Below are 23968 nucleotides of genomic sequence, written 5' to 3'. Positions count from 1 at the left end.
TATTATCAGATAATTAAATAAAATATGGCTTAGGAAAAAATCATTAAACCCATTCGAGTTTATGAACCATGTTGCAGGTTTTACAAGTTATTCAAGATTCATTGTGAATTATGCTTTCTAATTTATTTTAATTTGCTTGGTATGAAGTTATCGTGATCTCAAGAAAATATTTCAACACTGGGTTGGTGTTCTATTTTTTACAAGTGATTATTTTTGTTATCATATAATCAAATTAAAAAAAAATATTAAATTTAATGAAGTTCATGACACAAGTTGCAAGTTTAGTAGCTCAAGGTGCAAAAATGGGTTGATTACATATGTCAACGTCTCAACTTTGAAATTTTTAAAAAATTTAAACCACATTGTAATTGATTGTTTGAGTTTATCTTTAAACGCATCAAATCAATATGATCATATTAGAGTAATTTTCACATAATTTAATTTAAAATCTAGAATAGGTAAAAATCCGAGTCAAGTGGTTTTAAAATTTACATGTTGGGATGAGTTTTTAATGAAAATGTAAAAATTTTCTTCATGCCTTGTATGATCCTTTTTCTTCATGCTTAAAATAAAAATTTGGTCAGCGTAAATCAATTTTCTATCATGTTTAGAGATTACGGGGAAATATTTTAGTGTTATGATTTATTTAGAATTGAAAATTAATTTAGATATAATGATTATAATTTTTCTTGTTACTTAGAAACACCATGGCAACAATTAGACTTTTTTTTTTTTTTCCTGTCTAGTATAGCTCGCGACGCAGTATGGACATCACTCACATAGTATTAACTAATAAAAAACATTGAGTAAATTTCTTGCATTATTAAAAAGATTTTTAATCTTTTACCAGCTTTCATTATAAATGCTAGCTTCACAACTTTAGCGTGATGATCAAATTGAATTCATATTCCTTTTATATAACATGATTATCATGTTGATTTAATATAAATTATTGAACTCAAATTAAATGATCATAATTTAGTGTATCTATAAAAATAAAAATAATTTTATTTTTTATCATTTTAATTTTCTTATCTAATTTAAGTTGTTGAATAAACGATAAGATTTGAAAGACATTCGGTTATATTTTCTTAAAAACATGAAAGAATCCCCAAATCCAATGAAATTAATCTTTTACCAAAACTATTATACCCATATTAGCCCGACTCTCCCTCTAGCTACAAAAGAAAGAAGCCCATGTAGAATTCGGGTTTTACCGGAAAGCCCAACACTTGAACCGACTAGTCTCTCACAAAAAGTTAAATAACTGAAATAGCGAAAACACCCTCCTCACTGCTTTCTATTTTCCTGGCGCCTTTTCTCTGCAGAAGAAAGAAACCATGGACACCGCAAAACCCTACCTTTCCATTCTCTCCCTTCTCCTCTTTTTCACTTTTTCAATATATTTTTCATCTGCCCTTCCACATCAACTCTCCTTAGGTGCTCTCCTCTATTTGATTTTTCTTCTTCTTTTCTATTTTTATTAAATCACAAAGAATTTTGATATCTAGTGTTTCATTATTTAGTGAAAATTGGGTCCTGTTTGGTTAGTGTAATTAACAGCATTTTGGTTAATGATTTTGGGTTTTGCAGTTGTTGGTGAGGGCAGTAGTAAAGTGCAAATTTCTCCAAGCTTGAAAGTTGTGAACTCTCCGGGGACAAAGCCGGGGACTTGGGTGCTTTGCGAAAGAGTTGATGTCCATGGGTTTCGGAGGCTTAAAAATTTGAACAAGTTTTTTCATTCTTTGAAGCTCAAAATTCCACCTTCTAATTCCACTCTTCGCCGACCCGATGTTGAGGTTTGTTTTCACAGGTGAGTTTTGTCGTCTCTGTTCGCAAATAGCAATGCTTTTGACTGATTTCACTATGGCAATGTTGAGTTGATAGCCATTGCTTCATTTTCTTTGCAGGAATGCGTCTCGTGCTATAGGGATGTGTCCGCAGGGCGAGTGGGAGAAGGTTGATAAGGGTGTTTCATGGGTTCGAGCCATGTCACCCTATGCCCACAAGTTCTTAGATATAAGGATGGTTGGTTCATCCTCGGAAACCCTTGAACTGTCACTTGAAGAAGGTTTCTTTTTCCATCTCGATTGTACCCTTTTTTTCAGGAGTAATGTGTCAAGTTTTTTGTACCTAGCAATTTGTTTTTTTATTCTTTTTTTAACCCTGTTCTCTTGTTCTGCAGGGTTTTTCTTGTATCGTGTGATATTCTTAATCCTGGGAGTTGTTATGCTAAGCATCGCATCCTCTTTAAGCAAGTCTTTGGTATTTTACTACAGCAGTGCCATGGCAATTGGAATCATCCTCGTAATACTCGTGGTCCTTTTTCAGGTAATGTATTTTTCCTGTCTTCATTCTTGGATTTGTGAAGGACGATTGTACCAGTTAGCCATCCCTTTTCCTTGTTTTTCTTAAAATTTGTTGACCGTTTCAATAAATTCTTGGAGTCGAAATCATGTTACTTGACTTCTAACAGATATAGTCCATACTGACTATTTTTTCCTTTATATGCATTTCTTTGTGTTATTTTCCTTTATACTCTTTGGTTCAAATCGGTATCCTGATTAAAAGTACACTCAAAATGTATTGGACTAAAAAGTGTGAAACGTTCCAATTGGATCTCTTCTACCACATGATTTTCAGTATGGTTTTCTGAGTTCTGTGAGCCTGTTCTTCACATCATTGGTATCAGGTTATTAATGAAAGAATTGAATTTTTTGACAGGGAATGAAGCTTCTGCCGACAGGTCGAAAGAGCTCGCTTGCAATTTTTATATACTCGTCTCTTGTGTGTATCAACTTTCTCATCTCACTTTCAGATTTTTATTCACCATCGAAAGAAGGTTCATTTTTATTTTATCATCATTTTTATTCAGGTTGGCTTGGGAACTTTCCTACTTCGCTACTTGCCAGGATTGTTGCATTCAATACTAATGGAGATGGGGATAAGCGAAGACATGTATTATCCTGTATGTAAGTTATAGGTATTGTGATAGTGGGCTTGCATCTCTGTTCTAGAGAAGATTCTGGTTTTATGTTTCATTTTTATACTAGTTAACATTTAGGTGTGTGCATTTTTACTAGCAAGTCTGAAGCTGTAAACTTTGATACACAAAAAGCAGTTCTTCTCTGGATGCGAGTAGTAATGGTGTAGTTTTTTTGATGAAAAAAACATCTCTAGTAATATATGCCTGCTTCAGATGAGTGCCTGTTAAGCCAATGTTGTATTAATAAATGTTATGCTTATTGTATATTTATCAGGCAGGGTTCACCTTGTCATTGCATTGAGTAGTTGAGAAAGATTCTAACATAGTTTAGTCATTTTTGCTTGCTATGATCTGGACTAGGCTATTGGAGTATGTGTTGTACAATAGTGCTTCTGTACTTTTATTATGTAATGTGGATCTTTTTCTGGTTAACATCCGGAAAGTTGATGCCATTAATTGCGGTTCTTTTTACAATTTGGTGGATGCTTTATATCGGCTGATGATTAGTGCTTAGTGAAGTATAGCCTACCAAGCAGCTAAACAAGTCTTGCTTTATGAAACTGCAGTTGGCGATTTTTCTGCTGGCTTTCATTGCTTTTGCTGGAGCATGGATGGGTTTCTGGGCTGTCCGCAGTTTTGTCTTGACAGAAGATGGATCCGTTGATATAAGCACATCTCATTTTGTTGCCTGGTCCATTCGTGTCTTGGCTGTTGTGTTAATTATTCAGGTACCTCTACATAGAAGATTTCAACTTTTCATGTATGATGAAAGATCAATCGTTTATCCATACATACACCTACGATGTGAAGGTTTCTTACAGATTTGATTATTGTCATGTTTTAGAGTTCTCTGGATCCCTTGCTGGCAGCAGAAGCTTTAATATGTGGAATAATTGTCTCGTCAATACTAAGGAGAATTATTAGATGGAGATTCCTGCGTCGAATGTACAAGTAAGTATTCCTTTTCCATTTTGGAATCCGGTCATGTTTTCGGTTACCAAGATAGATATGCTTCCAATAGGTTACAAGATAATTTCCATTAGAATTTTCTCTTTGCTCGTGTATTTGGAAGAAAAGTTTGGCCTAAGAGTAAATGATGAGGAACATGAAAGTATTGTGTTCTTGGCCATAAGGAAGAGATTCTTCTTATTTATGGTCATTGTGAAGATAGTTTTTATCGGCAAGGCATTCATCCACTTGCCCTGTTTTTGAACCATGAAGTTTTGATATTTTATATTTGATACTTTCTGCATTATCTTTCTTGATGTTTCATTATGATCCTGTGTATCCATTACAACTTTCTGATATCCATGCCTTGGATGAAAAATTCCATTGCCTGTATTTTGCAACTGCAATGACATCTGTGGAATAAATCCGCAGGAAGTTGTTTAAATTAGCGAGAAACATAAATAGAGAATCACTTGTTCCTGATCTATTACCATTTGGAGGTTCTCGTGATAAATACAAGGTTGAGAGGCCTGAAGGCTCAAAGTTCCTTTCTCCTCTGGCCAAACAATTCAACCTGGCTTCATGCAATTCTATGAAAGGTTTGCCTGTTGGCTTTAATCTGTGTCTAAACTATACAAGCTGTCCAACAGAGATGCTCTGTTACATATACCGTCTTGTCTTGTCATTCCTCCAGGTTCAAGCAGGACATCACGTCATCAACTGTCAGATTCAGATGTCTACCCATCTACCTTCCATACCACTCCTGAGAGGAGGGAATTTTCAAAAGATTCATGGGAAAAATTTACCAGAGAGGCCACGCAAAAAGCTGTTAAAGAACTTGTTTCTTCCCCTGATTTCAGCAAATGGGCAGCTGCTAATGCAGAAAGAATCACTGTGACCCCAAACTCCACCACTAGTACTTCAAGGCAGCAGCGTCGCAAGTGGTTCCTCTGGTCTTGATGCTGCAAAATTTGGATTTAAAAAAAAAAAAAAAAAAAACCCACAATGAGCTTCAAAATGTTGACATCCCAAAATACGGGAGTTGTTCCGATTCTTGTAATTGACGACGAGGTAAACATGTATGCATGGACTGTAACCAAATCTGGCGAGGGCAGAGTAGTTAGATTGTAAGAGTTATTTCACTTAAAAAACTCCATGGAGGTTTCTCCTGTTTTTGAAATAAATTTTTTGTACACTAATAGACGATAATAATGATAAATATGACATGAAAACTTTTTTGGAATAGTTTGGAAATGAATAATAAAAAAATATAATGTCTATTTTATATTTAGAAGAAACACTCTTATAAGTGTTAAATGTAAGGGGTTTTTGTGTAGTAAATTAGGTGAAAATTATGGCAGATGAGCTCTTTTAATGAGTTTTTTAGTACTATTATAAGAATATTTATAATATTAAAAGATATTATCTGATACTTAATATGTGTACTTGATATATTAGATTAATTTGTTAGTTATTCAATTTTATGTAAAATATAACTGTTTCATTATGGATATAATATTAACGTTATAATATATATATATATATATATATTTTTTTTTTTTCCCATGTTAACGTGTTTCCTTACTTGCTTGGTAGTCAGTCAGACACGTATCCTGGAGCAGTTAATAATCTAGGGATGTGTGTAGTGTAGCACTACCATCTAGATAACTCTGGCAGGTAACTTGTATGCCGTGATTGTCGACTGGTATAGAGATACGAGTCTTTTGAATGTCTGTGGCGAAGAAAATATCGTTGAGAATGGGATGACAGAAAAGTCCTCCTTCATCTATAATACATGATGCCTTCCTTTCCTTCTTTCATGGGGTTTAACCACTATTTAATAGAATTTATTTGATGTCATTTTTTATTATTAGTTTTCTTTTACAATAATATTATATGGGAGTTCGGTTCAAATCTAAATTTAAGAACCTTTTCTTCTCAAACACAAATTAACATGACAAGTTTATATAAAATTCAAGACTTAAACTGGTATAAGTTGAATAAAAATATAAAATGAAAAACCCTTGAAGTCATTTTAAATCACTTTTATTTAAATTTGTTTTTTGAAGTTATCCCTAGATGAGCTAGTTGACTCTTCTAGCTTGTGACGTAAATCTTGGCTATTGATTTTAAAAATATGATAAATAGAGCCCGTTTGTTTTTATGTTTCAAAAATTATTTTTTAAAAAAATTATTTTTTTTTGTATTTTTTAATTATTTTAATGTGTTGATATTAAAAATAATTTTTAATAAATAAATAAAATATTATTTTAATATATTTCTAAAAAAAAAACATTTTAAAAAATAGCTACTATTAAAAAAAAAAAAAAAAAAAAAAACAGCCATGCCTCACGACAAGATCACAGGGAGTTTTTAGAAATTTTACATTCTAGTACTTGAAGTTTGTCGTTTTTTATATCCTTCAAGTTAAGATTTACGTGGGTAACTACAAAACTACAGCGAAAAGCCGAAGGCACACCCTTTGGATGCCGTGATAACGTTGAAAACTTGCACGTAGACCGTAGAGAACTCGTGTGCTTGTAGTCTATGAGATGGCAAAGCAAAGATTCTCTCCTCTCCATAAAGCAAACACCGCGTTTGCCTCTCCAGAGAGGATTGTCGGCTTATAGTATATGCTGGAAAAGTTAAAATTCGTGACATGATTTCTTAAATAATTTAATTATATTGTTTTATGTCCATTTTAATGCTATAAAATCATTTAGAAGAGTAATTTAGATTTTAATACATTTGAGATTTTATTATTTTAATAAATTAATATAACTCGGTTTACTTGACTAATTTTAAAAAAAACTCAGATAATTTTTAATAAATTTAATATAAAATAATATAATATAAAATTTTAATAAAAAAAATAAATAAATTGAGTCAATATCATGAAGATAATATCATATAAAATAAATTAAAAAAAAATATATATTTTTTTAAAAAAATCTAAAAAAAAAACTAATAAAAAAACCACCCATGGTATTTTAAGGTTTTGTAATTCTTACACGGTACATAAGAATAATATTTTTTGTAAAAGAAATGATATTTTATCCAACATTATTCTTGGAATATATAAAACACGTATTGGAAAGCTAAATTAATATATATATACACATTTTATTTTATTTTTGACTCTATTTAACACACCTCTTCAAGATACCCAAGTACGTTTCTTCTTTCAGAGGGAAAGATAGAAATTTCCTCTACGCTTCTCACTTTTGCAAACCTCCTTCACAGATCTTTCTTTTATAAAACCCTTCCCTTCTCTTGGATCTTAATCTCTGTTTTCTATCAAAACCAACTTCTTTTTCATAGAAAAGAAAAAAAAATGAGTTATTACAATCAGCAGCATGCACCAGTTGGTGCTCCTCCACCACAAGGTATGTATTGTGCATGTCGTGTGGCTTTTCTTGGTTCAATTAAGGAGCCTTGGAGATGGGTTTTTTTATGATTTTTATTTTTGTAGGATATCCAAAGGATGCTTATCCACCACCTGGACACCCTGCTCAGGGGTATCCTCCACAAGGTTACCCTCCTCCTCAAGGGTATGCTCCACAGTATGGTGCTGCTCCTCCTCCTAAGAAACAAACTGGTCTCCTTGAAGGATGGTATGTATCTCTCTCTTTCTTCTCGATTAAGGAATCTGGTGACTTGTAATGGATCAGGTGTTTAGAAATGCTTGAGAGACTAGTCCAATCATTCATCTTTTCTGGTTAGTGCAAAGATGTATGTATGTATGTGTTATCTTTTGCTGATCATGATGTACCTGCAATTAAGTTTAATTAATATTGATTTATATATACTGGACAGTTTTGCTAGTCTAGATTCTTGGAACAGAAGATTACTAGTTTAATTCTTTGTTTAATCCGTTGGTTGCATGTGCAGCTTGGCAGCGCTCTGTTGCTGCTGCCTTTTGGATGCTTGCTTCTGATGAGGACTCAGGAGTGTGCTGTGATCATCTGTTCATTGATTCTTCTGGGTTTAGGTCATAACATTGTGTATCAATTATAGCTTCAATTTTCAGACTCGCTTGGAAGCTGGCTATTATATATTATGACATGTATTTGGATGATTATACGTAATTATAACGTTGTAGTTTGTGATCTTCTGTTAAAGACACTCGTTATTTGATCTATCAGAAGAAGGACTGTCTTCATGGTATATATTAATTAATTTCGATTTATCATAAGTATTCCCCTCCCTGAGCGCATAGGTGAACTTCCTGTGAGTTCTTTTCGATATGAAATTTACGATTGCCATGGTTCAAAGCTGACAAGGCTTACTATAACCCTGCAAAGATTAAAACGTTCTTTTTGAAATTGGTGGATGAACTAGAAGGTTGAGAAAACAGGAAACGGGTAGCATGAGTTTCTGTAAAACAAATCAGAAAAAAAATAAAGTCTTTTGAAGCTATGTTGTGGGCTTTTACAAGGATTAAAGATGGAAGAAGAAGATTCCAAAGATGAGGTCGCTTAGTTTATACTAGTTATATGCCTCGCTCGAAGGATCTAAAAATGTTAGGTTTTTTTGCAAAATTTTACCCAAGAGTCTTAGGTTTGGTTGCAACGTCTAATCCAAGAGTAATATTTATAATATTAACAATAACATTAAACTTGGATTAACCCTTAGCATAAAAGTGTTTGAACTACAATACCAAACCCAATAGCATTGGACGCGGGTTTAACTGCAAGGCCGTGTCATAAAAATGTGATAATTAAATAGATTAGTTAAAAAAAAAACAAAAAAAAAAAACCAACTAATGAAGAAAAAGAAAAAAAATATGAATTAATTGGGTTAACCCTTCAAACCAGGTTAACCCGTCATACCTTGAATTCGCATCGTGAAAGTTGATAATTAAAAATGAAAAAACAAATTAATGGGTTAACCCAGAATTAACCGGGCTAACTCGTTAAACCAGGTTAACCTGTCAAACCCGGAATCCGTGTCATGAAAGTTTGATAACTAAATAGAAAAAATTTAACATCAACAATTTAAATTAAATGAAAAAAATTAATTTAAAATAAAAAATAAAAAATAAATTTCAGGTTAACTCGTCAAACCAAGTTAACTTGGGTAACTGAACATGAAAAAAATTAAATAGAACTTGTCATGTTAGAATTTTTTTTTTTAAATAAAAAATTTATGAAAAGTGTTTAACTGGGTTCTCCCGTGAAACTATATATATATATAAAGTAATAATTAAATATGTTTTAAACATAAACGAAAAAAAATTATTAAAAAGAAAAAAAAAGCAATAAACTTGTCAAACCAAGTTAACCCGTTTAGTTTAGAAAAATCAAAAAAAATTAAACTTACAAACTTGCGAGTTATAACTTCTAAGTAAGTGGAATGCCATTTGTGACTTCAACAAATATTAAACTAAACCGACACAAAAAAATTTAAAAATAATAAAAAAAAAGGAGAGGAGAAAGAAGAAAAAAAAAATAAGAAAAGCAAAAACAAAAAAAAAAACTCTGGAGATATATCGCAACTTCAATGACGACACTGTTATTATTATTAAAAAATTATCAAACAAGATGAAACAAATTTTAAAAAAAATAATAACTACAGTGATTTACCCAAACCATCCAAATATATTGGGATTCTAAAGAGATAAGTCATCTTTCTTCTCGAGTACAATAGAGCAATGAGCCACATGATGTTCCTAGGGTCGAAAGGATGTGATCTAAACTAATGCCTTATATGTCTACAAAAGCATTAGTTTATACATAATCCATTAAAACTTTGAGATTGTATGCCTCGAGAATCTTATCTCTTATTCTATGTCATGTATAAAGTGATCAAGGGTCTAAATCCAAAGCCATTAGTTGTTACTCAAGTCTCTTAATGTGATCAACATAGATTTTACTCCTTGCAAGACATGTTAGGCCTCATCATTTCATATCTATCATTTCAGGGATGGTGTGTGCTTTTTTTCACATTTGTGCTTAATTACTTGTGGTGATTTTGTTGTGTTCTTTTATACCCAACCATGATTTATTGTTCTTTCACTTATCTAGTTGATTACATAACTAGATTCAATGATGAATTAAAAAAGTTAAACCGCTACAATAGTAGGTTTTAGAGAGAAAAAAAGAGATTATTTTTTTATATGAATCTTCTAGTTTAAATACCAATTTAGGATTAATAAAAATTTTACATAAATTGAAGTTTTAACTATTTATTATTATTATTATTATTACATGAGGGGGATTAACCCTTTTATTTTCTTATTTCTCTTGCAATTGCATAATTTATCGTGAAAAAAGGATAAATGTAATTCACTAAGTAATTAAGAACATTTGCAAACAAAAATAATAAATAATAAATTAACTATAATTTAAAATGTGTGATGAAAACACTGTTTACCATACCACTGTTTATTTAGAAATAAATTACTATGGATTGCTTTAATGGTTTTTTTCCTTTTATTTTTCGATTATATTTTTATAGCCCTGAATTCATGACCAAGTAAATCGAATTTATTGGTTCAAAAGGAAAAAGATAGAGAAAACGAGTGAATGTTTAAAAGGACATGCTTAGATGCCATGAGAATCTTATCATATAATTGAGCATAATTCCTTGGACTCCCAACTATAGAATAATCCCACTCTTACACGTCTATCTCCATCGTCATCCTATCCTCCCAATTGCATGTGTTGTTTCGTGACATGAAAGCTCTAGCTTGTAGAAGCATATTTCAGTGATCAATGGATTTATTCTCCCTTTATTATTTTAGGAGTCACGAGACTAAGTTTTCTCTGTAAATACACTATCACCAAGATGGGGAATGTGACTACAAAAACTAAAAAAAACTTAGTTTTAATACACAAAAACCAGTATCAATGTACTCTAACAGTGAAAAAGACATGGAAGGGCCCAGAGTTGTGCTTGAACTTCACATTTGCGTCTTGTAGTCTCACAGCCCTTTTGATTTGTGGGAAAAAATCCAAACCATATGGAGATAGAATCAGTGGTGCCCGCTGTTTTAAATGGTCCATGTTCATCTTGTCCGATGAACGTTCCCCAGAATACGGCAAGATGCAAGCCAATTTACATGTATCTCTACATTCATGTTGCAGGTCCTCTGTTTCATGCCTCGTCCGATGAAAGAGACCTTTTCACTTTTTTCTCTTGATAATTCAACCTGTAAAAATATAATGTGTTTTAGAAGGACGAAAACTTTTCTCAGATTATTATATTTCTATGTTTTTGTCCTCATATGTGCAACTAGAAAGTGTTCCTGTCTTTCTTATCTGTTTTTATTTTTTATCGTGAGATATTAATCAAGGCAACCTCTTTCTGTTTATTTTTTTGAATTTTTTGAAAGGTAAATTGAGATGATAATTAAGAACTTTCAGATCAGAAACAAATAAGAACTGAAAGACATGTGTTGGCTTCGAAAAAGAGGAGTCAAGTTTGAAAGACAAGTGTGGATCTGCTTCAGATTCCCCATCTCACCTGTTAATTAAGTCTTGTCCAATTCTCGTCTTTTCTCCGCCTCTCCTTTTGAACACAGCGCCTTTTAGCCGCGTCTCCTCTCGATCGATCTCTCTTCTCTCCACATGACCTTCAACCAATAAAGGGCAGCCATAGCCACCTTCAAATCAAGCTTGCGGCCATGGCTTTTTGTACAAAATCATGGGGAACAGAGACTAGCTCCTCATGTCACTATGCATCAAGCCTCTCCAGTCATTATCAAGGAAACATGTTGTCCCATGGCTTGAAGTTAAAGAGAAACGTCTTTGGAGTTGCGAAAGGCTGCCGCTGCAAATGCATCAGTGGCGATGAAGCGCTTCGCTATAACATCTCAGAATCCGAGAAGAAATTTGTTGAGATTCTCAGGGAAGCTCAGCCGTATATTTATTTGCACAGAGGCAGTACATTTGTTGTGATATTATCCGGGGAAGTGATCGATGGTCCTTTCCTGGACACCATCCTCAAGGTATCCCTTTAAACACCCCAGCTACTGTTCAATCTTTTCATAGCTAGTAATCTGCACCAGCCTACTTTCTAGCTAAAATCAACAGCTTTTGACTAGGTTATGAAGATGTTGGATATTTATTAGCGTTTGTGATTGCTGGTGTCATAGTTTTTTGCAAATAAAATTTTAAAAAATTATAGCTTTTTTTAATTAAAATTTCAAGAAAATTCTTTTAATGGATATATACAAAACTATAATACATATTAATTAATCAAATATTTTTAAATTTATAATTAAAGAAAGACCACACCACACTATATTTTTAAAGAAGTATAATTATAGTTGTTTTTTAAAATATTTTTTATATTAAAATAATATTTTTAAAAAATAACACATTAAAAAATTTTATTTTTAAACTAGAGCAAATATCATTTCACCATGGATGTTATTAACCTGATCAGTATTAGATTATTTGAGTGGTTTTTTCTTTTTAATTGTTGGAATGATTATTTTAAAATTTTTTTTTATTTAAAAATATATTAAAATAATTTAAAAATATTAAAAAATAAAATTTTTTAAATTTCTACCCAACAGCATTTGTGCTGGGCTTCCTATTAGTAGTCGTGCACCACCCCGCACGTGGCTAGCGTTGAAGAGAAGAAGTTTGGGTCAACCAAAGGAAGCGGCGGCCGGGGGCAGTGGCATCTAATAAGAGTAAATTATAGATTAGTCCCTCTAGGTTTATAAAATAATTAAATAATCCCTCTACTCTTAAACATAAATAATTAGTCTCTATATTCTTAAATCTGTATGTAACCTAATCCTTTTTTTTCTTAAGGATTTCTTTAGAATAAATTAATATTAAATTAAAATGGTTAACACTGGTAAAGTTATTTAAGAGAAGGGACTATATAATTTGTTTTTCAAAACTAGAGGGATAATTTACTAAACATAATAATTAAAATAATTTTCCTCGTCCCCTTATTAACCCACCATTTTTAAGCTTCCATCTTCAAACATTAACGAAGGAAAATTAAAAATGTTCAGTCCATATTCAAGTCATTGCATTTCTCTACAAAACCAACACTTACAATTGTTATCTACAAAGCTTCTCCATGGCTTCGACAAAAATTTTCAGTTTCTTCGACCCCAGAAGAAAACTCGGCAGTTTTCTTCTTTTATGAATTATAATTATAACGGGGGAGGCAGGACGAACTCAACGAGTCGGCGAAAGGTGTTTGGAGAGACAGAGAGTGGAAGTATTGAAGAGGGTTATAATTCTGTAGAAGACAAGCAATTCGTCAAGTGGTTTCGTGAGGCATGGCCTTACTTGTGGGCTCATAGGGGTAGTACTTTTGTTGTTATTATTTCTGGTGAAACTGTTTCTAGTCCTTTCTTGGATTCCATTTTGAAGGCAAGTACTTTAAATATGTTTATGGAGTGTCTTGTTTTTTTCAAGTGTTTGTCAAGGAAAATGATGATTTAAGGCGGCTTTTATTTAATTAATGATCGGAAAATATCATGATTGCAGGATATAGCATTTTTACATCACCTGGGGATTAAGTTTGTGTTAGTCCCAGGAACTCATGTCCAAATTAACAACCTTTTGGCTGAGAGAGGTAACTCTTTTCATGTTTTTCACAGTTTGTGCTTCTTCATTCCTTGTAATTTTGATTAGGTTGCAGTTAGCTAACGGGATGCTTTTCTTTGAAAAATAAAATAAAACTGTAGGGCATGAGCCTAAGCACGTTGGTCAATACAGAATTACTGATTCTGAAGCTTTGGCGGCCTCAATGGAGGCTGCAGGGAAGATTCGTATGATGATAGAGGCCAAACTTTCTCCTGGACCTTCCATATGCAATATTCGTCGACATGGTGACAGTAGTCGTTGGCATGATGTGGGTGTCAGTGTTGCTAGTGGTAATTTTCTTGCAGCCAAGGTACTGTTTGAGTTATCTATAGAAGATGGTCAGTACCTTAAAATATTTGTGTACTCAAAATTGGTGTGATTGTCGGTTATGTTAATGTTTCCTTGCAGAGAAGAGGAGTTGTTGACGGGGTTGATTTTGGAGCAACCGGTGAAGTAAAGAAAGTAGATGTTACTCGTATGCGCGAAAGGCTTGATGGTGGTTGTATAGTTGTGTTAAGTAACTTGGGTTATTCCAGCTCTGGAGAAGTCTTAAATTGCAAGTATGCTGAAAATCTGTCTCTTTCTTATCTTGTGAATGGTTGAGTGACTGAATGGAAATAAGCACCAAATTATATGTACACTATGGCTCCTTTTCTTTACTGAAACCCAGCTCCTCTTCAGCCTACCGTTACAAGAAATAAAATGTTAGTATTATAATGGTTTTAGTTGGATGTGCAGATATATAGCTATTAAACATATAAAAAGGGATTTCTTTTGCTTCCTTTCTGCTACTACTATTGTCTTTGCTGGAAGTCTGATATGATGTTTTATGGTCATATAAATCCAGCACATACGAAGTTGCTACAGCTTGTGCCTTGGCTATTGGGGCAGACAAGCTTATTTGCATCATAGATGGTCCAATTTTGGATGAGAGTGGACATCTTATTCGTTTCTTGACTCTGGAAGAAGCAGACATGTTGATTCGTAAGCGGGCTAAGCAAAGTGAGATAGCTGCTCATTATGTCAAAGCTGTTGGTGATGAAGATCTCACTTTTCTTGAACACAATGATTCTATTGGAATTCTTGCATCATCACTGAATGGAAAGGCTCTCAGTGGAAGGCACAGCGCAACCTTTCACAATGGTGTTGGGTTTGACAATGGAAATGGACTATGGTCTGGGGAACAAGGTTTTGCTATTGGAGGTGAAGAGCGACAAAGTCGATTAAATGGTTATCTTTCAGAATTGGCTGCTGCAGCTTTTGTTTGCAAAGTAAGTTCATGATTTTTTTTTCTATTTTTTTTATAAATCATGATGCCCGTCCACAATTCATTTTTTTTTCCACTACATTTGAATTCTTTATTTAATGAGAAATTTAAATTGATCCAAAATGCTAGCTCTCTGCAAGTCTATTTTATGGGACAGTCTTCTCTCCCTGCGACCTCCCTTTTCTCTCTAAATTGCCTTTGAGCTGATTTATGGATAGACATGTAGATGTTGCCCACAGTTTGGTTAGGGTAGCATACTGTTGTCTTAGAAAAGGGTGGATCTCTTGTGATCCTTTTGTGTGGCGTGTATAAATGGACTGAATAAAAACAATACATGTATGTAAAAAACCCACCCAAATATCAACATCTAAAAATAACTCACAAAAAGATATTACACCATCTGTTTTCATCTGTATCATCTGTTATATAAAATTCTTGAAAAATTTCTCCATTTCATGAAAAAGCATTTAGTGTTTTCCTTTCTTTTTCTCAGTTGGCACGGGAATCTTAAACTTCATTTTGCTTTAATCAGATCCTATAGAGACAATTGGGAATCCCTTTCAAGTTTAGTGTCCCTTTACATCTGTGATCTCAATATGCATCAAGCACTGCTATACTTGGCTATATAATGAAGAGACTATCAAATTGTTGTTTGGCCTGGTTACATGAATGTTAAATTACATCACACATGTAATTCGAAATGCAACTTTTCTGTCAAAATGCACACAATGTAGTTCGGCCATTATGGTGTCATTAGTTTGATATTGGTGTTGCAAATGCTATGCAATTTCAAGAATTCTGGTTACCTTGGTTATGAGCAGGTGCCATAACTTGCATGCTTATAACATGTTATCATATTATAAGACGTGGGAATAATTTAAATATTCTAGTATACTTGAGATTTTTATCAATACCATCATTATCCTTAAATACCTCAGTATGATGTCTGAAATTTCTTTAATTAATGCTTCTCACATCCCAAAAAATGGCTCACATAGTAGTAGTTGTTGGTTACTTCACACTTCAATTGCTCATATTGAAAACTATACCCTGCCAGTTATGATTTATACTTGATTTGCAGGGTGGTGTTCAAAGAGTACATCTTTTAGATGGCACAATTAGTGGAGTTCTGCTGCTAGAACTGTTTAAAAGAGATGGAATGGGGACAATGGTGGCTAGGTATGTGTTGTTTGCAATACTTTCTGATGAATTTTATCTTCTACAGTTACATTCAATGCCTAGTGCTGATTTGTTTATTGGTCACACTATTTTACACCAAGCATGCCCATAACTGATAAATGTATTCTTGATGCACTCAATTTTTTAAAAATCCGAGGTTTCATTTTTACCCTCCTTATTGAAGCTTTTGATGTTGCATCTTAGTAATTAAGAGCTGTTACTAGTATGCCCTATTCCCAAAAATGTTACTTTGCTTCCATTGGTTGTGTCTTTTAGTGCCAACTGCCAAGGTTCATGGGCTCTGTGATTGAGTCTTAAGACTATTTATTTTGTTGAAATTGAATAACTAATCATAAAGACACCATTGAATTTAAAATTTTTAAAATAACCCTTGATTTTATCCTCCCAGCCTCAGTTTTGGAATAAAATCAACTGGAGGTGTTGAGTCCCAAGAAAAACAGAACAGAAAAAGGAAGAAAATAAATTGAGAGCAAAGTCTATATTTGAAGTTTGGGTACCATTTTTGAAAATTGCTGAAGCTCAAGAAGACTTTCACATTTTAGCACATTTTGTATGTCGATAAAACTGGAATAGCCACTAAAGGCATCTAATTGGGATAAGAGAGAATCTCCAACTATGATTAGCTATATTGAGTATTCTATTGCCTTTAGTTGTACATTTCAAGGTTTATATTCACCCTTGGGCCTGAAACCCTTGTGACTTCCATCATCCTCATTTACTTGTCCTGTATCAATCTGATTTCTTTTTTCTCAATTAAGATGATGAACTGCTGCTTATCCAATCACCAAAGTGCTGATAAATTGTGTTATTGTCTGTCTGATCCTGGAATAATAACTTAATTTATTATATACATCGTGTATCTAATATAGTAGTGTGTTTATTAACAAAATTATTACTAAAGCTGATGAACACAAATGGATTGATTATAGACTTTTATTATATGAGACAAGGTCAATCTGAGACTGTCAGTTTGTCATTCAGAACGAGCAATACATTCATTATCTAGCACAGTTGCACAAAATAATTCTCACACGTCAGGATTCATATCTGGTTTTAGGTTAAGGTTTGGTTGCACATTGGTTCATATAAGCTAATAGATATCAAGTCTCAAACATTGGAATGAATGTTCTTTGGAAATTCTTATTTCAGCATCAAGGAATTTGAAACCAAACTCATGTAGCTGAAATTGTTATGATGACATGCTAATTTATTCTCTAATGCTTATTTGAACATTTCTGTCACCCCATCCATCGACTTGTGCTGTAATGTTTTTCTTCTTTGCTCTTAGTGATCTTTATGAAGGAACTAGGATGGCTAGAGTGACAGATCTTGCAGGAATCAGACAAATTATACAACCTTTAGAAGAATCTGGCACACTGGTTCGGAGGACTGATGAAGAGGTTAGCTCTTGCTCTGTTAGATTTTCGTCCATAACTCTGTCCATGATGGTGCGCTTATTAATGCACAATAGAAAGAAAAGTGGGCTGATCCTGCTGTTTGGTGTTATTATGTTGAACTTCGAATAAAACCTGAGTGTTTTCTGTTTTGTGTTTATAGCTGCTTAAGGCATTGTATGCCTATGTTGTTGTGGAAAGAGAAGGTCAAATCATTGCTTGTGCTGCTCTTTTTCCTTTCTTTGAGGAAAAGTGTGGAGAGGTTGCTGCCATTGCAGTTTCTCCTGAATGCCGGGGACAAGGGCAGGGGGATAAATTACTTGGTATGTTATTGCTTCTGCTCAAGGTTTTCAAAATCACGATATAAATTACTTGGCATGTTATTGCTTCTGCTCAAGGTTTTCAAAATCACAATCCTACATGAGATACATGATGGGATCATAGAATAGTATGATCCTACATAAAATGGATTCAATCATCTAAATTTACTTAGATATGAATAGTATCTTACAAATATATCAAAACATATCAAGAAGATACATAGATTTAAAAAACTCACAAATCTAGCATAATGTGTGTTTATGCAAGAGTTGAATAAGGTCTTTTCCAATTATATATGTGACTCTTTTTTTCAATAATTAGTTTTAGCCTTTGATAAAAAAACAAATTAATTGCACAAGTATTATTCTGACACAAAGCTTTTAATTTCAAATATATCCAATTAGCAAAATTGGATGCTCAATTTTTTTTAATACAAGCATTATTCTCAAACAAAGCTTTTAACATCAAAACAGGTGTTCAAATTATTTTATAATATAAATTGGTTACCATAAAATATATCCTAATTACCATTGGAAGGCCTAAGTTATGCTTTTGTTGAGATTTAACTTTTCATGATTGGGAGACTTGATTTAATTTTCAACATCATGTTGGTTTTTCTGGAAGCGGAGAGTTACATAGTCATTTGTTTCTTCATTTCTCAGTTGTGCGTGATAATTAGAGCAAGCTTATTTTCTATGGGAAGTGAGTTTTTGGTGATCCTAGGTAGGATATTGGATTTGTTGCTGATATGCTTTGTTGGTTTTGGGAGGAAAGATTGCAGTTTATGATTTTGTTCCGTCTCCGCAGTCATTTAATGTTTTAATGGACTGGAGTTTTGAAGTTCTTAAGAACCGCTTGTCTGTCAAGACAGTTATTATGTGGCAGGATAGTGTTCCTAGCATACTTGTGGTGTACCGCTTTGAGGTTTTTTGTGGAGTACTTCCTAAACTGACACCCAACAAGACTGGAATGTTCTTATATTTTGAGTTCTGGCTGTTGTATTTCTTTTTTAATTTTGAAATTGTCCTGCTCCAGTTTTTTCATATATGTTTTTCTCATCATGCGTTCTTATTTTTAATCTAAAAGAAAAACTGTGGGGAGACGTGATTAACATTTCCCTTCTATTTTTACCAAGCCATATGGCCTTTGGTACTAGTGGTAAATCATTCATTGTGGTCAAATATTTGCAGATTTCATTGAGAGGAGGGCCTCTTCCCTTGGTTTGGAAACACTTTTCCTGCTTACAACCCGTACTGCAGATTGGTAATTTTTTACATTCCACCCTCTAATGTGTTGCATGAGTACTAGTTGGTATTAACAAAAAGGGAAAAAAAATTACTTGAAGCTTGGAGTAGCACTTTGTGTTAACATTTTGAGACAAGTCTCGATGTATTCTAGTTCAGATTCTTGTAGTGGAGCTAGTTGTTGAGGCCTTGTTGGCTGTTGCCTAGTTAAAGGTCACACAATTTCATAGCTAAGAAGCCTAAGATAACTGTCACTTTGCATAATTGTTGGTTTTAATCTATTTTTTCTCTTAAAAAAGATATTTTTGTTTATGAACACCAGCTATGGATTATAACGACTAGTGTTTTGAGGGAAATGGAAAAAGGCAAAATGGTTTATGTCTAAGGTTGTCCAAATTTAAGATGCAGTAGTTACTATTCAATCCACTTGAGGGTTTGGCTAGAGTCTCATTTTCATAGAAATTAGTTCTTGGCATTTGCTTTACAGGTTCAACAGACGCGGCTTCTCCGAGTGTTCCATTGAATTGATACCAGAGGAAAGAAGGAAGAAGATCAATCTATCTCGTAATTCTAAGTATTACACAAAGAAGTTGCTACCTGATACTAGTGGAATTAGTGTTAATAGAGCATTCAGTTAAGGTTTTACTGCAGCATGGCAGGGTACGGCCGACCCGGTAAAGCCACTTCCGAATTTATCTGTTCTTATATCTTTATTTTTTTGCCCTTAATTCGCTGTAGTTCTGAGCATGGTATGTAACAGTTTAAGGCACATGGAAAACCTTAAATTGTATATCAGAATCTCACGAGTCTTGTACTTCCATATATCTATGCAAAGTTCGTTTTTGTCCATCAGAAACTCCAAATGACCATCTTGACATGCACCTAAAGGCAAGTTAGATATTTTTGTAACATGTTTTTCCAAGAAATGGAACGAATTTTTGATATTGCAACAAGAAGTGCGACATCCATTTTTGATATTGGAGGGGGAGGGCAGTTTATAATCTCATCCCCAAACACAACTAGAACAAATCATTTTCTCTAGTTTCATACTGAAGATGCATGCATGTTATCATAAACTATCAAAAGATCCAAGGAATGTAAACTATTATTAAGGCTGTGATTGTTTTTTAAAAACTGGTTACAAGAAATTATTTTCTAAATTTTTTTGTATTTATTTACCATTGAGAAAGTTGGTTAATGGAAAATATTTTTCAATCAACGGAAAATACTTTTCAGTTAAAGAAAAATTTAGTTTATTTCTATAAGTGTTTTTTTTTTTTTTTTTTTTATGGGGAAAATATTTTCCGGAAATCATATTATTTGCTGATTATATCAAATTAGATCCTCAAACTTTTGATTGTTATATATATTTTATTTTGAATATTCACCTTTTAAATTCATCCTTTATTCACCTTTTAAATTAATCCTTTAGAATTTAATTTTTATATTAATTTTGATTTTGATTTTTATAATTATTATTTGCTTTTTTCTTATTATTTTTTAATTGAAATTTTATATCTATCAAATTTGATCATCATTCTTTTAATTGTTACTTATTTTATTTGAAATAATTTATAAAATGTTAATTATTATTATTTTAATTATTTTAATTTTTTAGATTTGATCTCTATTATTTTAATTATTATTTATTTTATTTGAAATAATTTATGAAATTATATTTTTTTTCAATTTCATTCCCATTCAACTTTTTAATTTATAAAATTTATTTTTCATTATTTTAATAAATTATTTAAAAATAAAATATTAATAAATTATTTTTCAACTTATTTTTCATAATATAACCGAACAATGAAAATGTTTTTCTATTTATTTTTCATTACACTGTCAAACATTAGAAAATAATTTATTTTCTCAAAATTTATTTTTTTAAAAAAATTATTTTTCAATACACAAACAGGGTCATTGTAATTGTCATTGACAAAGAAACCGGAAAAAAGAAAGAGGGATGTGAAGCAGCACCCTCGACTCATACCGTTTATTACAAGATAAGTGTTCAGCAGGGATATATGATTTTCTCAGCATAGCTCACTGCCATCGTCAGAAAATGTTCATCCAATTGAACTGTAAACCATTTGAACAACTTCAGGCTTATAAACCAGGAAACAAGACATGAAAAATAAATTTATTTGTCATCAGTCTTGGGATGCCCCTTGAATTTGAAGTTGTCTGCATATGCCTTAACCTGAAAGGAGAAGAAAAGTTTGGAGTGACCAGAATGAAGAATGTGTGGTTCACATCAAATGAAAGGCTTGCAGATGACACTTGACACAAAGTTAAACATCAGCTAATGGTCAAAAGATCCTTTTAGTGCATGGAATTCCTATTTTCCAGATCACAAAACTGAGGGTAAGACTTGTTCCCATCACCTTGGTTGATACACATCTAGCAATTCTTGTTCCCATCACCTTGGTTGATACACATCTAGCAATAACTTGAACTTCCTATGAAACTGAATGCTACATAACTAACTGAATGTTACTGCCAAATCCACACAAGCCACCACCACACAACCCTACTGCTAAACACCTAACAAATAATAAACATTCCCCAGTTATGCACAGACAGAAGTGGTGAGAGCTTTGGCATCCTACAATAGTTTCTTAAGCCAGAGAGGGGCCTAGGATGGTTGAAACCAGTATGCAATTAGCAGTTCCACTAAGATTATTGCATGGTTCAGGAAGGAGAATGCAAACCTAAGGCCACAGCAGATTGGAAACCACACAACCTTGAGATGATGTCTTATTCATGATCCTAGCCAAGACTATTGTCTTAACCTCAAAGTAATATCTACCCAGGTGGAACAACCTAGCTCAACAATACAGGCAACTTGATAGAAATGCCACCAAAAAAATGAATTAAGGACAAGTTCAAACCTTCAATAGCGGTGTGTGGCGCTTTTTAACCTGAAAAACAAGTTTAAGAAAGCACATAAGATACTAATGTTAGTTTGCAAAAGAGAGAGAGCTCATCAGATTATTATCACCAGATTCTTCATCTAAGTATTGCAAGAGTTCAAAACCATACACAAATACCAATGCTGTCACCATACTGCAAACTTGATAAAGTTTCAATGTTAAAATGGGAAACAAAAATACATTAATAGCCAGAAACCAAAAAGAACATAACTTTTAAGTGTTTAGGAGATGTATAGCATATTCCCTCCCATCCCAAGGAATGTTATATAAGAGAAAATCTCAATAACATGATGAAAATGGAACAATTAGAACTCATCTTTGTCCTCCATCCATCTAGCGTATCCTAAATACCCATAACATTTGTTCATGTAGCATTTGAAAACATAAAATTGACACATTTAAGAAGATGCTTTCCAGTCTTATTGTTGGTTGGTTCATTTCAAGCTTTGTTGCTACTTTTTAGCAGGGATATAAGAGGATAAACACACACCACATACTCCCAACCATGACGCTCAGCAAATGCCTTTGCAGCTTCTTCACTGTCAAAACCGAGTGCAGAATCACCCACATGGGCATATGGATCCCCTGTAGATGTCCACCCCATCAATGGATTCTCCCACCTACAGAAAAAGTAGTCAGATATAAATAAATTTTGATCATGTATTTTAACCTCCAATCACCATTCATAAATTATTTGGGACCAGGAAATCTATGATCCCTCACTTCATTGAAAACTACACAAGATGAGAACATTTCAGGGGAATCTGATGAATTTTCAAGATATGTCAGCATATGAAAAATACTCTCTAATTCATGAAGTTTGCCGACAGTAAGGGAACCTCTTTCAAAATACTGAACATGTCAATTAGATTGCAATCTGCAAACAGATACACTCAGCCACAAAACTCCATGTCAAAAAAGCACATGCTCTTGTGAAAAATTGTAGACAAACAAAAAATGAAAAAAAAAAAAATTCTCAGAAAGGGAAAACAGCAGATAGGAGCACATACTTTAGTGTTGACATAAAATTGATTTTCCACCTTCCAACTTTTCCAGATCCTTGTTGGGTTGCAGTTCTAGCAGGTGAGTAAATGACAACCTACCATGCATGACAAAGGCTAAAAATCAAGTAGTAATAAGAGAAAAGTAAAAATGAAAGGAAAAAAAAGAGCATATAACACAGCTAAATACAGTGACCTTGCAGTGATAGCTTTAATTAAGTTCCTGCTGATACATGCAAATCAAGTTACCAACTGGTTAATCACATATCCAATTTCATATTACAAATGAGAAATTATTAGGTATAATAGGTGTTGTAACCCCCCATCTCACATAAACATGCGACCCGCCATGAAAAATTATTCATGAGGCCCACCTTCATATGAGAGAAAGGAGTCCAACTCCCAGTATACTGAAATTATTAGGTGTACCAAGATTTGTACTCCACCATCTCACATAAACATCCAATCCACCATGAAAATTATTCACCTTTATTTGAGAGAAAGGAGTAAAATTCCCGGTATACCGAGCAATTCCTCGTTACATACATTCAGTTAGCAAATCCCCCCCTCCATTACTGATAAAATCCATGGATTGCAGCAGATATGTTTCTTGAAATTACAATCGCCCCACAGATTCATTCCCAGGTTTCTTAATATATTGTAAAAACGAAAAACGTAGAAAACCCTAAAGCATCAAACAAATTCAGCCACACCGAACCCAACCCAAAAGGCATAAAATCCAACAGGAAAAAAAAATTACAGATTGTAAGAGAAAGAGGGCCGTACTCTCCTGCGAAGGTGGTCTTGGGGGATGCCAGAGACCATGCCGATCTCCCCAGCTTTGTACTCTACCAATGCATCGGAAGAAGCGGAGAACGGCCTCCTCCATAATGGGCCTATGCTGCTTGCTCGAAGGGCGCAGCCATTTTTCCAGATTTTTGGCAGAGAACTCGACATCTTCAATCGAATCAGAGAGTTGTGTTGCCTTTTCCAGGTTCGATGGTGAAAACGTTGTTAAACGAGTGAAACTATGGACTTTTGTTTTTCTAAGATTGCAAACTAGTCCTTGTAGTTCAAGATGATTGACAAAACGCCTCCCGTCATCTTAAGC

At 33.4% G+C, this 23968-nt stretch overlaps 4 protein-coding genes across 5 annotated transcripts; 3 read left to right on the top strand and 1 right to left on the bottom strand.

Annotated features, from left to right (window-relative positions):
* Nucleotides 1–1279: 1279 nt before the first annotated feature.
* LOC118050508 (uncharacterized) lies at nt 1280–5179 on the top strand. Its single transcript, XM_035060870.2, has 10 exons — nt 1280–1440; nt 1594–1813; nt 1911–2071; nt 2186–2331; nt 2725–2787; nt 2876–2968; nt 3553–3714; nt 3831–3937; nt 4367–4533; nt 4629–5179. The coding sequence occupies exons 1-10, from the start codon at nt 1341–1343 to the stop codon at nt 4892–4894; spliced, it is 1485 nt and encodes a 494-aa protein (XP_034916761.1). The 5' UTR covers nt 1280–1340; the 3' UTR covers nt 4895–5179.
* A 1894-nt stretch (nt 5180–7073) lies between these two features.
* LOC118050510 (protein CYSTEINE-RICH TRANSMEMBRANE MODULE 13) lies at nt 7074–8101 on the top strand. The gene is made up of 3 exons (XM_035060871.2): nt 7074–7320; nt 7407–7548; nt 7826–8101. The coding sequence occupies exons 1-3, from the start codon at nt 7269–7271 to the stop codon at nt 7869–7871; spliced, it is 240 nt and encodes a 79-aa protein (XP_034916762.1). The 5' UTR covers nt 7074–7268; the 3' UTR covers nt 7872–8101.
* Nucleotides 8102–11561: 3460 nt separating this feature from the next.
* LOC118050511 (probable amino-acid acetyltransferase NAGS2, chloroplastic) lies at nt 11562–19769 on the top strand. Of its 2 annotated transcripts, XM_035060873.2 has the most exons (11): nt 11562–11885; nt 12868–13278; nt 13396–13483; nt 13596–13804; nt 13903–14054; nt 14342–14765; nt 15843–15940; nt 17250–17361; nt 17519–17678; nt 18867–18939; nt 19408–19769. In XM_035060873.2, the coding sequence occupies exons 1-11, from the start codon at nt 11562–11564 to the stop codon at nt 19556–19558; spliced, it is 2202 nt and encodes a 733-aa protein (XP_034916764.1). In that variant the 3' UTR covers nt 19559–19769. The 2 variants fall into 2 exon arrangements, with proteins under 2 accessions (XP_034916764.1, XP_034916763.1); XM_035060872.2 differs by lacking the exon at nt 12868–13278.
* A 1104-nt stretch (nt 19770–20873) lies between these two features.
* LOC118050512 (NADH dehydrogenase [ubiquinone] iron-sulfur protein 4, mitochondrial) lies at nt 20874–23876 on the bottom strand. The gene is made up of 5 exons (XM_035060875.2): nt 23644–23876; nt 22867–22955; nt 22347–22476; nt 21815–21844; nt 20874–21123 (listed from the first exon to the last, which is right to left on the bottom strand). The coding sequence occupies exons 1-5, from the start codon at nt 23812–23814 to the stop codon at nt 21064–21066; spliced, it is 480 nt and encodes a 159-aa protein (XP_034916766.1). The 5' UTR covers nt 23815–23876; the 3' UTR covers nt 20874–21063.
* Nucleotides 23877–23968: the final 92 nt, after the last annotated feature.

The sequence above is a fragment of the Populus alba genome, chromosome 7 (genome assembly GCF_005239225.2).
Source record: "Populus alba chromosome 7, ASM523922v2, whole genome shotgun sequence".
NCBI classification, from domain to species: Eukaryota; Viridiplantae; Streptophyta; class Magnoliopsida; order Malpighiales; family Salicaceae; genus Populus; species Populus alba.
Note: the sequence above shows the minus strand (reverse complement) of the source record. Positions and strands in the feature narration are given on the sequence as shown.

What these genes read in the sequence shown, in the direction of transcription:
- LOC118050510 (XM_035060871.2), top strand. Translation starts at nt 7,269, where the DNA reads ATGAGTTATTACAATCAGCAGCATGCACCAGTTGGTGCTCCTCCACCA. An exon ending in TGGTGCTCCTCCACCACAAG is followed by an intron (nt 7,321 to 7,406) that starts GTATGTATTGTG and finishes TTATTTTTGTAG; the next exon opens with GATATCCAAAGGATGCTTAT. An exon ending in ACTGGTCTCCTTGAAGGATG is followed by an intron (nt 7,549 to 7,825) that starts GTATGTATCTCT and finishes TTGCATGTGCAG; the next exon opens with CTTGGCAGCGCTCTGTTGCT.
- LOC118050508 (XM_035060870.2), top strand. Translation starts at nt 1,341, where the DNA reads ATGGACACCGCAAAACCCTACCTTTCCATTCTCTCCCTTCTCCTCTTT. An exon ending in CTGTTGTGTTAATTATTCAG is followed by an intron (nt 3,715 to 3,830) that starts GTACCTCTACAT and finishes GTCATGTTTTAG; the next exon opens with AGTTCTCTGGATCCCTTGCT. An exon ending in TTCCTGCGTCGAATGTACAA is followed by an intron (nt 3,938 to 4,366) that starts GTAAGTATTCCT and finishes ATAAATCCGCAG; the next exon opens with GAAGTTGTTTAAATTAGCGA.
- LOC118050512 (XM_035060875.2), bottom strand. Translation starts at nt 23,814, where the DNA reads ATGTCGAGTTCTCTGCCAAAAATCTGGAAAAATGGCTGCGCCCTTCGA. An exon ending in AAGACCACCTTCGCAGGAGA is followed by an intron (nt 22,956 to 23,643) that starts GTACGGCCCTCT and finishes CATGCATGGTAG; the next exon opens with GTTGTCATTTACTCACCTGC. An exon ending in GTCATGGTTGGGAGTATGTG is followed by an intron (nt 21,845 to 22,346) that starts GTGTGTGTTTAT and finishes CTTGTTTTTCAG; the next exon opens with GTTAAAAAGCGCCACACACC.
- LOC118050511 (XM_035060873.2), top strand. Translation starts at nt 11,562, where the DNA reads ATGGCTTTTTGTACAAAATCATGGGGAACAGAGACTAGCTCCTCATGT. An exon ending in TCCTGGACACCATCCTCAAG is followed by an intron (nt 11,886 to 12,867) that starts GTATCCCTTTAA and finishes ACCATTTTTAAG; the next exon opens with CTTCCATCTTCAAACATTAA. An exon ending in CTGCAGCTTTTGTTTGCAAA is followed by an intron (nt 14,766 to 15,842) that starts GTAAGTTCATGA and finishes CTTGATTTGCAG; the next exon opens with GGTGGTGTTCAAAGAGTACA.